Below are 15,725 nucleotides of genomic sequence, written 5' to 3' on the forward strand. Positions count from 1 at the left end.
GAACTAACGAACTGTAATCCTGCAATAATGAACGGCGAGTCCAGCCCTGCACGCGCCGATGGACGCTTCGGTTTTCGACCGCCCGAGGATACGGCGCGACAGTCGAGGAACGTCACCCCGACACCGACATCATCCCAACAACCCCCTCGCCGCCGTCTGGAAGCGGCCCCAATTACGTTCACGAAGGATAATTACTATTTGTAATAGCCCTGTCAACGCAAACGGGGTTCGGTGATGCGTAGAATTTAGTGGTTGCACGTTGATATGATTCACCGCAAACCACGACAGCAACGTTCTCTAACCAAAGGAGATCTATGCGAAGTTAACCCCCCAATTTTTTTACACCCCATTCAAATATTTTTAACTGTCAACCGATTTTGATGAACAATATCTCATTCAAAAGCTTCATCTTTGGCCAATACAAATTTAATGTGGCCTCAACACTCTATGACTTTGCCTGATTTTGGTGCAAACGTATGATTTTATCTTATTACGTAAAAATTTCTTGCAGCCGAGACTTTACAAAGTGATGACAGGTCTTGGGTTGATGTGGTATTAATTGTAGGGCCTCGGCCGCAAGCGACCTTGGCTAAACTTGATGTAAACATTCCATCGCTTCGCCTGATTATGGAGTAAACCAACAATCATAAGTGGATTTAGGACCCAAGTTTTCTGGACAAAAATTGCCGTCAAAAGATTTCTGCAGTGTTTCGAGGTGTATTAAAATTTGCATCCATTCTTCTTTTCCAAAGGGCCGCTTACCTAAAAATGCTAAATAAGCTACATCTAAAGCGCGTTGCCTTGTTGTTTCAAAAAAATGAAGACTTCCACGCGTAACTTGAATAAACACTTTAAAACATGTCCTCTTTATAACCAGCGCACTTCTGTATAGTAGAGTAATGTTCAAGCTCATTTCTGCACAAAGTTTCTTAAAAAGGCAATGGTAAGTAGTGTAAGAAGAATTGGACATTAGGTGACGAGACGATGTTAGCATGTGCAAAGGACGATGTACAAGTATGTGCAGAGGTATGTTAATGTTTGTGATAGACAAAATTTAGGAATATTCACTCATCTTCAAAAAATCATAATAAATACGAGTTTTCATAAATCGTTATGAAATTATCAGCATTTGTGAAACAAATTATAAGTCTTGCAATGAAAGAAAGGGTTTTTCAAAAAAAAATTTAGTGTTCTTTCATGCTTTCATGCAATTCTTTTATGCATCGTTTACACAATTACATTCACTCATTTTAAAAAAATTATAATAATATGATTAAATAAAAAAACATATGCATCCCATTTAAAATAACAGTATTGGTTGCCATAGCAACGAAACAAAAAACAATACAAACAAGCAAATATCGCCAAAAAATGAGCCATGATTATAAAGAAACTTGTATTTGAAACATTTTTCTTTAAAACCACAAATGGCGAAGATGTTGGCTATATTACAGACATTTGACACACCTGTATATACAGGGTGTTAGATAAAAAACGCCCCAAGCTGTAACTCGCATTTTCAAAAGCGAGGCATCAAACGAAATGGTTTGATGAATACTATGATTCATGCTACAAATAAATTTTTTCCAAGGCCATCTTCAGTATGTTTTTCTTTACGTTATTGGATACAGATTTTTTTTCTGAACTCATTGCTGTACAATACATTAACATTAATTGTAATTTTAGCAAAGAAAAGCAATTAAAACATTTTCCATTTTTTACATTTTCTGTAATACTGTAGTGGATACTGTAGTGTGCCATGGATATATATATGTATATATATATATACCAGAATATAATATATATAATTCCTGGTGTCTTAGGTTGTCTTAACTATTCTACAAATATTTACACTGCCTGAAGCAGTTATATATCAACATATATCGTAATTATGAAGACAAATTGAGATTTTGGAAAAGTGTTAATTGTGTGTTTGATAATAATTGAAAGAAGTTGAAATGTAAGACAATCTGATTGGATATAATTCAAGGAAACCAGTTGAAATTACAACCAAAATTAAGAGTACTTCTGTGAAGGGACAGCAGAGTTTCTAGTGGCGGCACAATGCTGCCTCGGGCTGGAATTAAAACCGAGCAGATCCCGGTTGAAATAATTTGAATACAGACGCGGCAGCCTTTGTTTTCAATACAACGGGGGCTTACAGGTTGCCCTCAAGTTTTTAAAGGGAACAAAGTAGATATAAAACTTATTTTTAATTCAAGCACAATGCGGGCAAGTTTTCCGCCCGGGGGTCCTTGTGTTAACGAGAGTCAGGGGAACAATACGCCGTTGGGGTAAACAGCGTCGAAAGGGGGAGGCCTACGCCGAGATGGGAGGACGGATCGTGTATCCATAATTTACTTTCGTAATTAACTTTCTTATTAAAAAGTTTTTTTCGCAGTCTAATGAGGTCGCGAAAACGAACCGGAAGCGTATCGATCCAAAACGATTTTTCCACCTAAAATGTGAGCGCCAAACATCGGAGATTTAGGCGGTTTACATTGGAGATTTCGCCCCCGATTTATTTATTCAACCGCCACGCGCTCACGGATTATGCCCGAATTAAATGCCCGGCCCCCCAGTTCCAACAGGCGACCAACCCCCAACGTTTCGACCCCACCTTTTAAGTTAGGAACCAAAAACTTGCGCTATCGCACCATCTAAATCGGACGAACCTAAACTCGAGAAGGCGGGACAATCTCTTCAATTTCGATCACGTAGAACGTTACCAAAAATCCCTTTCTACATTACTTCAAAAAAAAAAGAAAACATTAGATTAAACTTAAAAGCTCATGACTTTTTTCAATTCGAGCTTGAATGGATGATGGGGATCGATTCTTTCTTGTAAATTTCCTCTCGACAAAGGGTTGTACCACCAATTTCGGCTGAATAAGGGTTGGGGGTAAAGAGATCTTGTAATTAATTCCGGGACGGGTCGCTAACGAAAGGCCTCGGGCAAATAAATACCTTTTAAGCGACAGAGGCGCCTCCGCGCAAAAATAAGAGAGTACGGCCTTCGCTTGTAATTAGAAGCGCCCGGGGGTACCCCTGTTTCGTGCTTGAAAATAATTAGTGGATATTAAAGGCGTTGCTTGGCGAACTCTACGATTAACACCGTGGTCACGGTGAAGTTTAAAAAAAGTTATGGCATTGTGACGATGAATCTTTTGTTAAAAACCTTTAAAGGACTAATAAGGTTGTTGGTTGAGCAAGGGATTCAGAACGGTTTAGAAAAAAGTTTTGGTATAAAAGTTGTAGCAACTTTTATTCTTAACAATATTGCTTTCTTGTACTTTTGCTCTCAGACGCATAGATATCGAGAAAAATACGAAGAAGTAAAAATTAGATTAAAAATAAGACACAATATATCAAAAACTAAATCTTTTTTTGAAATTCCATTTGTTACATTGGACAGCTTATAATTTATATTACAAATGCTGATAGTTTCATAATGATTTATGAAAGCTCCAACTTATTATGATTTTTTGAACATGAGTGAATGTGATTGTGTAAACCAAAAAATGAGAATATGTCTAAAACTTAATATCTCAAAAAATTAAACGCACATTGTTCCAGGATCGTATCTAACATCTCAATATCGGAATCTGTATGAAGCTTGGCCAAAAAATTCTTCCAGAAGACAAACTAAAAGTGAAGTAAAAGACGCTCTACTCGATATCTAACATAATTCAGAGTCTCTAGGGAGATGGTGCATTTTCAATATTACTTTTAAGAAAAGTTGGAACTTTACGTTGTGGTAATGTGCTTCATAAATATGTTGTGTTCCCAAGAGCAACAAATTTTCATTGTTATAGATAGTTAACAATATATAAACGAATTTAGTTAGAAACGTTCAAATATCCACTTTTTAAGTTTCCACTTCCATCAATTTAAATTGGTAGAGATAGAAATTAAAAATTTATTTTTGATGCATTAAAACTACATGAAATTCTCTTGGAAATGTCTCTTACTTCATAGTAATATCTCAATTCGTTCTTGAGATATGATATTTCTAAATTTGGTCTTTTCGCCATGAACCTAATATGTAGTATTATTACTCATTACAGGTATGCAACCAATATCACAGTATTGCAATACCCCAATATTGTGATATTGGTTGCATACTTGCAATGATGATGTCAGGTACGATAATTAATTGAAAATCTCATTGTTGCTAAATTAAGAGAAATTAAAAATTTATCTTTGACACATTAAAACTACATGAAATTCTCTTGGAAATGTCTCTTACTTCATAGTAATATCTCAATTCGTTCTTGAGATATGATATTTCTAAATTTGGTCTTTTCGCCATGAACCTAATATGTAGTATTATTACTCATTACAGGTATGCAACCAATATCACAGTATTGCAATACCCCAATATTGTGATATTGGTTGCATACTTGCAATGATGATGTCAGGTACGATAATTAATTGAAAATCTCATTGTTGCTAAATTAAGAGAAATTAAAAATTTATCTTTGACACATTAAAACTACATGAAATTCTCTTGGAAATGTCTCTTACTTCATAGTAATATCTCAATTCGTTCTTGAGATATGATATTTCTAAATTTGGTCTTTTCGCCATGAACCTAATATGTAGTATTATTACTCATTACAGGTATGCAACCAATATCACAGTATTGCAATACCCCAATATTGTGATATTGGTTGCATACTTGCAATGATGATGTCAGGTACGATAATTAATTGAAAATCTCATTGTTGCTAAATTAAGAGAAATTAAAAATTTATCTTTGACACATTAAAACTACATGAAATTCTCTTGGAAATGTCTCTTACTTCATAGTAATATCTCAATTCGTTCTTGAGATATGATATTTCTAAATTTGGTCTTTTCGCCATAAACCTAATATGTAGTATTATTACTCATTACAGGTATGCAACCAATATCACAGTATTGCAATACCCCAATATTGTGATATTGGTTGCATACTTGCAATGATGATGTCAGGTTCGATAATTAATTGAAAATCTCATTGTTGCTAAATTAAGAGAAATTAAAAATTTATCTTTGACACATTAAAACTACATGAAATTCTCTTGGAAATGTCTCTTACTTCATAGTAATATCTCAATTCGTTCTTGAGATATGATATTTCTAAATTTGGTCTTTTCGCCATAAACCTAATATGTAGTATTATTACTCATTACAGGTATGCAACCAATATCACAGTATTGCAATACCCCAATATTGTGATATTGGTTGCATACTTGCAATGATGATGTCAGGTACGATAATTAATTGAAAACCTCATTGTTGCTAAATTAATAGAAATTAAAAATTTATCTTTGGCACATTAAAACTACATGAAATTCTCTTGGAAATGTCTCTTACTTCATAGTAATATCTCAATTCGTTCTTGAGATATGATATTTCTAAATTTGGTCTTTTCGCCATAAACCTAATATGTAGTATTATTACTCCATATATATACTATCTTCTATATCGCTGACTAAGGCAGCAAAAGAGTGTAAACACTAGAGTGCAGATACATATATATATATCTGTCTCTGTCGTGCCCCCGTCTAAACAAGAGACATGCGTGAACACGTGGTGAGTACGCTTTTATCTTATTGGACGGTGAATTAAAAATTAATAGCAGCTGATGACCTTGATGTTTATAAAACACCAAATAAATGTTTGACATAAACATAACCTAAAATCTAATACAATAATGGCTTCTTGTTTTATTTATAACATTTGAAATCGACAAAATTGTCATGGTTACATAAAATTTGGTTTGTTATTTGGGTTGCCTAAACAAAAGTAAAGAATATAATGTTTAATGAACAACCTACATAAAGTTGATATTTAAAGCAATATTCAACGTCAATTTCACACAAAAGTACATATTTTCTAATTTATTTGATGCATCTACGATAAAATTTATAATTAAAGTCAACTATCTACAATAATTGCATTTCAAAGCTGCATAAAATACGCGCGAAACACTTCAAACTCTTAAAAATTTACGATTCGCGCAAGCGCCTTCGCGATATGGGGGCACGACAAAGACAAAACATATATCATTCCGTCTGCTTTTGATGGAAACGCTCGCCACTCACTGCTTAGATAGGGAGTCAGCGATATAGGAGATAGTATATATATGTATTACTCATTACAGGTATGCAACCAATATCACAGTATTGCAATACCAATATTGTGATATTGGTTGCATACTTGCAATGATGATGTCAGGTACGATAATTAATTGAAAACCTCATTGTTGCTAAATTAATAGAAATTAAAAATTTATCTTTGGCACATTAAAACATCATGAAATTCTCTTGGAAATGCTTGTTACTTCATGATGATGTGTCAATTAGTTCTTGAAATATGATATTTTTAAATTTGCTCTTTTCCACATAACCATAATATGTAGTAGTATTCCTCTTGTATCGTAATTTTAATGTTCTCCATGTAATTTTCTGAATTTGAGCATAACATAAGTATTCAAAAGGGGAGAGATGAGAAAAAGTCTAAAACAAAACCTTCCTGTAATACATCATTCCGTTTAAATTTTTGATCTTCCACTTGACGTACGACAAAAGTAATTCACGCGAAAGAAAATTGAATAAGCCGACCGTTAGCCCGTTCAAGAATAAGTGACCCCGGTGCCTCGCGCTATTAAACATGCATGAACCGTTTAAACGGGCTCGTACCGAACTCGGCATAAATTATATAAGCCGTAACACCGTAAGGTTAGGAAATTTAGAAGCGACACTTTTCCCTTATGTTCCCCAAGTACGTTTCTTGGTGGAAAAGTTGTCCGGACGCACACGTTGCATGTTCAAATTACACAACTCTTAAACACACCCCGATCGTAAACACCGCGAAGAACTTGTACGCCTAAAGTAACGACCTTTATTTCTCACGAAGTAGGTAGCAAGAATGAAACGATTAATATGCGAGACAAACGTGGCTCATCGCGCTTCTCTGAAGGCACTATTTGTCCCGGGTAATTGCCGTTACATCTCACCGAGCTTTTACTCGTTTCAGGGCGCTTCCTCTAGTCTCGTGGTGAAGTTTGCTGATACGGAAAAGGAACGACAGCTCAGGCGCATGCAGCAAATGGCAGGCAACATGAGTCTACTGAACCCGTTCGTCTTCAATCAATTCGGGGCATACGGCGCTTACGCACAGGTAATTATTCACACAAGAAAACCATAGAAAAAACAAAAAGATCCTAATATTTAATCCAAACATTAATATGAATACGTCAGAACGTATGATAAAGTATCCAAAGGGGGTGGGAATATGGAAGCGGGTTTTAAAAGACCTTTAATAAAAGTAAATTATGCCTGTCAAGGAGGGAATGAGAACGTTATATTTCAACGGCTATTGCGCTGGTGAGTGATGGGGTCCAAAATTGCAATTTTGGCCTAAAAGTGCTCCAGGGACTTGTTGACTATTTGTAGAGAAAAAAGAGGGTTTTAATTGAACAAAAAACAAATTAAATAAAAATCGTCTAGGTTATTGAGTTAAGAAAATATTTTTTACGATTTTAGATCTTAGCAATTGAGGAACACCAACAAAGTGTAAGTCTAGACTAGTCCACTAGAGTGTACACGTCCATCTAAGTGTCAAAACAGCTTAATCACCCATTTCAATCACCGCATCAATTTTTTGGGCAACATTTCTAAATTGAGTTTTGGTCCTTTTCCAGCAGCAGGCGGCTCTTATGGCGGCCGCGACGGCGCAAGGCACTTACATCAACCCCATGGCCGCTTTGGCCACACAATTACCTCATGCCACACTCAACGGTATGGCCAACTCCGTAGTTCCACCTACCTCAGGTAAGATATGAAACAAAAACAAGTAGAGTTTACAAATCGTGTTTCTTCCATTAATTTTATGGAGGAGAAATGATTTGTGGTGTGTGTTAGAAAAGTTCTTGTCTCATTGGTGTTCCCTTCATTGGAAAGATTTTGATGCAGGGGCGGGCACTGGGCAGCCAGTGAACGGTGCCATCCCAAGCTTGCCTTCGCCGACTATGCCCACGTTCAACATGGCGGCCCAAACGCCCAACGGGCAACCCGGAGGCGGCGAGGCCGTTTATACGAATGGAATCCATCAAACGTATCCAGCCCGTAAGTACCAAAAACGATCTTATTTCTGAATTTGTTGTAGGATGTCTTAATTTGTATTCATAGCAAAGTAGTGTTAAATGTTAATTAGAAATGTTATAATCTAGTATTGTTGGGGAAAAGGAATTATATGATCATGTGCCTAAAAAGTAATAGTTGCAAATGCTTGTTATAACTGTTCCTCTGTTCCAAGTGATATAAGAAAAAATGATTTGTTAATAAAATTAATTATAACGTAGGTACTAAAACTGATAATTGCAAAAAATATTCCTAATGCATCAATAAATCATAATCCATAATTACTTCATGTTTACGTTTCATCAGTTTCTAGTGATATAGTATAAATCACAAAACGTAAAAGATTATAGAACTAGTATTTAGTAACTATTACTTTTTAGACTTACAATTAGCAAATGTTCCAAATAACAACATACAAAGACTTGTTCCAAAGTAACAGGTTAATTTGAATTAATCAATTTGAATCATAGCCTATCAAGTGTGTCTCTGAATAACAGTAGCTTAAATTTAGATGCCCTGCATCTGTCCATTCCAGCGCAAGGTCTACCCAACGGAGAGGCAGCTTTACAGCACGCAGCAGCGTACCCAGGGATGCAACCTTTCCCAGGAGTCGGTAAGTACTCGTTTTTGTGCCAAAATGATGTTAAATCGTCTTTGTAATAAATTTGCTATTAATACAAAGATGATTTTCCCCCTTGAATACCTCGTCGATGTTTGTTGTTTCACTGTTACTGTGTGTGGTTAGACGGGCGGCGATGTCGACAATACTTTCTGTGTTTGCTTACTGGGTGTTGTGTGTTTCATCCCCTATTGGCACCCCTTGACACAAAGGGGTGCCAAAGAATACAGGGTGTCCTTCGGGAGTCTCGCGAGTCTCCATCCCAGCCCCCGAACCACCCGTCAGGCGCGGATTGTAAGCGAAACTTACGTGTGTGCGTAGGCTTTAAGACTAGCATGGAGATGCATCCCATAGTTGGGGAGTATGGGTGTGATTTGGTTTTAAATCTGTCTCCAGCATATCCGGCGGTATATGGACAGTTTCCGCAAGCCATACCGCAGCCGATGACAGCCGTGGCGCCTGCACAAAGAGAAGGTAAGTCGTTGCATTGAATCACACACGTTTTGTTGGTCCATCTACTTAATCACTTCCATTATTTCAAAAAAATCTTTAACAAAAATCATTTTGTAATACGAGTGATTAAATAGAGTTAAATAACCATAATCCATATAGGTAGAGGCCGCTAATTACCAGATTCAAATAAAGTCCCAAATAGTACAAAATAAACCTGTGGTTTTGGTTTTGGTTTTGGTGTGCGTTTCTCTCCTCCCTTGCCTCCCAAGTGTAAGATATTGATGGATCCAAATTAAATGTCTAAATGTTGCATCTATACCTATAATATACTTTATGTGTTGTATGTTTATTATCTATTACTATTTCCTTAATCGGATTATTTTAATCGACGTTTTATTTGTATGTATGTACGTATGTGTGGCTTAGCATTTTTTGTTCACCTCAAAAAAAGAAAATGATGTGATTGATAAATTGGAGATCGTTTCAAAATTTGAGTAAAACTTTTAGTGTTGTTAGCGACCAAACTAACTTTGTCATGATTGTTGTTTAGCTGTGGGTAGCTGCATTTTACCGTTATCTGTCTCAGGCTGTTCAATTTCTGGTCCAGAGGGGTGCAATCTGTTTATCTACCATTTACCACAAGAATTTGGCGATGCAGAGCTGATGCAGATGTTTTTACCATTCGGAAACGTAATCAGTTCGAAGGTGTTTATCGATCGCGCTACCAATCAAAGCAAGTGCTTCGGTGAGTAAACTAATTTTAATTCTCATAACACGTCGATTTATATTTTATATCCAAATTGAAGCTTTGAAATTTAACAAAAATATAAGAAATTGAAGCTGAAAGATTGCAGTTTAAGATGTAATCAAAATAACGTAATATATATCTCAAATTTGAGATAGGATGAAAAAATATAGGGTTTGACAATATATTTCTGTTTTTGAGTTATTTTAATTAGAATTAACACCATATAGTTTAAATCTGAATTACTCTGCGACGGATCGAGCTAGAAAGTTAAAAATTGGTATAGTTTCTAATTGGATATCCTCAAATTGAGCGAAATTGTTTATATCGGTCTTTCTTATATAGCGCTGTTTATAATTGTAACTACTATTTTGTCATATTTAATTGCATCGAATCTTAAATGTAACACCCTATATTTGATTAGCTTATCAGATAGGAATTTAATTCTCTACAAATCTTTTCTGAATATCCCTATACCTATCTGTTGTGGTTTTTGAGATATTGCGGAATTAATCAAAATCATGCAAAATATGTGTTCATTAGTATTGTAATGTTTTTGTAATTCTTTCGAAAAGAATTATTTTAATAAAAATGACCTTTACTAAATTTGATAATAAATTGATTTTTATTAAATTGAAGAATTTAAATATTCAAATATAATTGTCGAATTATATCTCAGGGTCAAAAGCAGGTTTTGGCAACACTGTCCAGACAAACACGTACATAGTTTAAGGTAAAATGTTGTCGACAAAATTAACGGAATTTACTGAATATAAGAAACAAATTCTCTAGATTAGTTAATACGAAGTAATATTTATCAACTCGGATATTGTTATGGTTTTAAACTCGTGAAAAGTTAAATTAATTAGAGAAATTGTAATCCTAACCTCAAAATTTTTTAGTGAACTTATCAAGAAAACTTTTCGTATTGAAGGTAAGATTTTTTTAAAGTTTGAATCAACAAAACTAAACTATAAATTATAAAAAAAATAACTTACTTAGCCAATTTGTTTTCATGAAAACTTCGGAGGTCAAACTCGGGGTAATATTTTCTTCGTGACAGGAAGAGTTGGATTCAGGACCAATTTTTCTCTTCACCAGAAGAATGATTCCACCAGGAACGGAACCAATTGCTTGCTTTGGTCAGGAACGGATTCAATTGTTTTCTTCGATGGTTGTGGACAGGAACGGATATTTCCAATACAGGACCAAATTAGTTTCTTCGATAGGAACAGGATCAATTATTTTTCTTCAGTGATATTTTTTTTACACTCATTAATGTAGATTTAATTAATTTTTTTTGGAGAGCAAAAAAATGCGTGCATCTCTTCAAACAACACAAACCACCATTGTTGTTGATAAATTCCGTTTTTCAATTGTTAAATTTTCAAATAACGTCTCCTGATTGGTTAAATTCATCGGTTTGAAATTTGTACTTTAGTTTTTTCAATGTTACCAACTGTGACATTTGAAATATCTCTAATTTAATTTGTCAAATTATTATTTAAAAATTTTAAAATTATTTACAATTATGCATGATATTTCGTAATGTTGATGCTCTTTTAAAACAATTTTCAAATATCTATTCATTTTCTTCTGATTTCAACGAAAAATTTTGCAATATGTTCCAATTAATTTTGTAAATTGTCATCCAAATTTCATTATTTCATACAAATATTGCTTATTTTCTTTGTTAACTAAGTCAAGATTATTGTTTTCAATAGGCTTGAACTGGGTAGATAAAGATTTAAATAAATAATTTTGAGAAATTTAAATTGAGGTTATCTGATATCGAGAATTTTTAAAATTACTTCGTATCGACTTTACAAGTGATATCTTAAGATTAGAACATTAAAGAAAAATAAAATGTATCGAAATTCACTATTATAGTTCTAGTGCAAGTGTTAGTTCTAGTTTTAATTGTTATTCAGCGCTAAGTTGTGTATTTTTAACTTTCGGGTTTAGCCCTGTGTCTTCAGACGCTGAATGTTAGGTAAGGTTAGTTTTGTTTACAAATATTAATTGAAGGGGTCAGGAGAAAAAAGTACCTAACCGAATTTAGCAGTGCTGTCTATGAGTAAATTGAACAAATTACAAGCAGCACTGTTTAGATTTCAATTATTGCCGTTAGATTGCTCTGTATTTGCATTGCATTTTATTACCTCAACTGGTTGTTTGCAAAGTTTTGGGGAAGACAGTGTCAAGCTCCTCATGAGAAATGGAGGGAAAGAGGAAATGTGTTAGAAATCTTAAAGATTATTATGAAAACCTAGAAGAGTTGTATGAAGAATTTGATGACAGTGACATCGATCCCAATTATTTAGCAACGAACCCTCCCTACACCAAAACTGTCATGTGGACCTGCATTTTACTGCAGGAAACTGTGGACCTATAACGTAGGTATCCAAAACTGCACTTCTGGACAAGGTTTTATGTTCATGTGGGATGAATCAGTTGGAAAAAAGGGTAGTGATGAAATAGGAAGCTGTATTGTAAAGTACTTATTAGTAGCAAATGTCCACGCAAAGAAGTTGGTAATATTTACCGACAACTGCGGAGGACAAAATAAAAATTGGAACATAATGTCGCTTTGGTCACACCTTGTAGCTAGTAAACGTTTTGAAACAATAGAACATTACTTCCTGAAAACTGGGCATACTTATCTTCCATCAGACCGTGACTTTTTTTCAAAAATAGAAAAATGCCAAAATGTGTACAGTCCTGGGCAATGGAGAGAGATAGTAGCAAAGTGTGGAACAAAACACTGAAGTTCATTGTAACATGCATGATGAGTGAGGATTTCCTCGATTTGTCTAGGGTGCAAGAGACCTACTTTAACACAAAAAGCAAGTTTTGTACAGATGGTGTTACTCCTCCCGACCCCTTCAATTATACCATGAAGATTCTTTGGCAATTTGTAATGGCAATTATAGCGTGAAGTTTTCTTTTGTAATGTCAATTATAGCGTGAAGGAATGTGAGGTAAGGTTAGTTTTGTTTACAAACATTAATTATACCATGAAGTATTCTTTGGCAATTTGTAATGGCAATTATAGCGTGAAGTTTTCTTTTGTAATGTCAATTAGAGCGTGAAGGAATGTTGGGTAAGGTTAGTTTTGTTTACAAACATTAATTATACCATGAAGTTTTCTTTGGCAATTTGTAATGGCAATTATAGCGTGAAGTTTTCTTTTGTAATGTTAATTATAGCGTGAAGGAATGTTAGGTAAGGTTAGTTTTGTTTACAAACATTAATCATACCTTGAAGTTTTCTTTTAGTGTATAGTATCTACATTATTTTACAATTAGTTTTTCTTCTCCCCCTTTTTCTTCCTATACAGGGTGTTCCGGTGACTCGGGGAATAAAATTAACCTCATATACTAGAGCAAAAATGATGACGATTCGTTCAGAAGTTTTAACACATTTTTCTAAATATTTTCAATACTATTTATGGTAGAGCGTTGAAATTTGGTACAGGGTAAACAAATATCAAGCAAAATCATTGAACCAATTTTGACTTTGATCGGGCGGCGGCAACCATGCTATACAGGCTGTCCCTAAAATTTGTTTGCTCAGAACTTTTTTGTTCGCTCGTAACCCTACATTTATTTTTGTACTTTTTAATAGAAAATTTATTTTAGAAACTTTTATCACTCTTTGAAAATTTTGATAACATTGACTGTTTTCGAGTTATACGCGAAAATGTTAAGCTTCAATTTCAATGGTAACACTAAAAAAACGAAGTCTTTGAAAAAGTCAAGGTTGGCCATGGCAATTAAAAAAAACAACTTGCTGTCAACTTGCTTATTTCGTTTAAACACAAACGATAGTTCTGTTAGTTAGTTATTATTAATTTTAAGTGTTCAAAATGGAGAGTTACACATTTAGTGAACAAACTGACATGATTTTGACATTAGGGCAATGTCAATGCATATTGCAGTCGCAGTGGGCAATTGGCCAGTGTGCGCATTTGGAATATTGCCAAATAATGCAGCACAAAATCCAAATTGATGATCAGTTTTTAGAAAAAGTACTTTTTACAGATGAATCCACTTTTTCTAAAGATGGAATCATCACTTTGAGAAATTTACATAGTTGGGCAGACGAAAATCCAAGATTTAAGAAAACTTGGAAATCACAATGGAGATTTTCTCATAACGTTTGGGCTGGCATTGTGGGCGATGTAATTATTGGACCCGTTTTCTTACCATCAAGGCTGGATGGACATACATACAGGCGACATTTAGAGAAATTAGATGATTTTTGAGATGATGTTCTTTTAAACACAAGGCAAGCAATGTGGTATATGCACGATGGTGCTCCTGCGCATAACACACTGGCTGTCCAAGAATTTCTGAGGGAACGTTTCCGGGACAGTGGATTGAACGAGGAGTAGGTGCACCCATAAGTTGGCCCCACGATCGCCGGATCTTACACCTGTAGATTTTTATTTATGGGAACGCGTTAAATCACTATTTTACTGCGTTGAAATAACTTCACTTGATCAACTGAGGTTGCGAATTGTTGATTCATTTGATCAACTTCGAACTGAGATCAATGGTCTCCGCAGAGTGCGCTTTAATTTAAGACGGCGATATCAGGCAGTGTTTTTGAACATCTGCTTTAGTATTTTTTTCTTCTTTTTTATTTATTACTATTTGTTTATAATTTTATTGTTATTGTTAATATTTTTGTTATGTTCTTGTTTGTTGTAACCAGAAATTAAATTTATTGTTTTGGAAATTACATTCTTTTATACAACTAAAATAAATTAACACTGGATTTAACTAAGTCTGCACTTAGAAATGTATGCAAATAATGGTTATTAGCTCAGTTCGTTTTTGAATTGTCATCGCCAACTCAGATCTTACTTTCTAAACTTTAATATGTTTCCTTTTTTTGTTTGTTACGATTGAAAACAAAGCTTAACATTTTCGCGTATAACTCGAAAACGGTAAATGTTATCAAAATTTTCAAAGAGTGATAATAGTTTCTAAAATAAATTTTCTATTACAAAGTACAAAAATAAATGTAGGGTTACGAGCGAACAAAAAAGTTCTGAGCAAACAAATTTTAGGGACAGCCTGTATAGCATGGTTGCCGCCGCCCGATCAAAGTCAAAATTGGTTCAATGATTTTGCTTGATATTTTTTTACCCTGTACCAAATTTCAACGCTCTACCATAAATGGTATTGAAAATATTTAGAAAAATGTGTTAAAATTTCCGAACTTTGATGGCCCATATCTTAGCCATTTGAAGACTTTTATAATAATTTTTTTTCACGAATCGTCATCATTTTTGCTCTAGTATATGAGGTTAATTTTATGCCTCGAGTCACCGGAACACCCTGTATAAGTGTAGTTATTTAAGTTTTTTATGAAAACGACAAAGTTTTTTAAAAAATAATAAAAGTAAGAAAAGTTTTAGAATTAAATTCCACGTGAAATGAAGTAGTAATGTATTAAAATTATCAAAAGGTTAAAGAAATCTGTTAATGAGTTCAATTTGCTACCAATTAATACCCTTGGTACACTCATAACGTATACCAAATTTGATTTTTCTAGCTTAATGTATTACAAAGATATTGACCTTTACAAAAATTTAAAAGCCAACTTTGAATGTTATAACTCCTCAGGTGTACAACTTAGTATAGAGGTAAGTTACGTTAAATCATCTTAATTTATTGGTTCTTATGTAAATCACCCTGTATTTTACAATTGTTCATAAACTCTTCTACGATCAATACGACAATTAAATATGAACAAATTATGTGTA

At 34.3% G+C, this 15,725-nt stretch overlaps 1 protein-coding gene and 1 long non-coding RNA gene across 20 annotated transcripts in view; both read left to right on the forward strand.

The window, feature by feature from the left end:
* Window positions 1-15,725, forward strand: part of LOC111415491 (bruno 3) — a 318,531-nt gene that overhangs the window by 293,804 nt on the left and 9,002 nt on the right. For 9 of the 19 annotated variants that reach the window (XM_071199540.1, XM_071199554.1, XM_071199553.1 and 6 more), the window contains 7 exons: window positions 7,027-7,170; window positions 7,536-7,565; window positions 7,694-7,823; window positions 7,953-8,117; window positions 8,644-8,745; window positions 9,073-9,225; window positions 9,755-9,949. In XM_071199540.1, the coding sequence (XP_071055641.1) occupies window positions 7,027-7,170; window positions 7,536-7,565; window positions 7,694-7,823; window positions 7,953-8,117; window positions 8,644-8,745; window positions 9,073-9,225; window positions 9,755-9,949 (919 nt within the window). The remainder of the gene's footprint in view (window positions 1-7,026; window positions 7,171-7,535; window positions 7,566-7,693; window positions 7,824-7,952; window positions 8,118-8,643; window positions 8,746-9,072; window positions 9,226-9,754; window positions 9,950-15,725) is intronic. The other 10 variants (XM_071199543.1, XM_071199542.1, XM_071199547.1 and 7 more) reach the window with 10 other exon arrangements.
* LOC139431592 (uncharacterized) lies at window positions 10,591-15,502 on the forward strand. Its single transcript, XR_011641685.1, has 2 exons — window positions 10,591-10,883; window positions 10,980-15,502. It is a non-coding gene; the product is annotated as an uncharacterized lncRNA (long non-coding RNA).

The sequence above is a fragment of the Onthophagus taurus genome, chromosome 10, assembly GCF_036711975.1.
Source record: "Onthophagus taurus isolate NC chromosome 10, IU_Otau_3.0, whole genome shotgun sequence".
Lineage (NCBI taxonomy): Eukaryota > Metazoa > Arthropoda > Insecta > Coleoptera > Scarabaeidae > Onthophagus > Onthophagus taurus.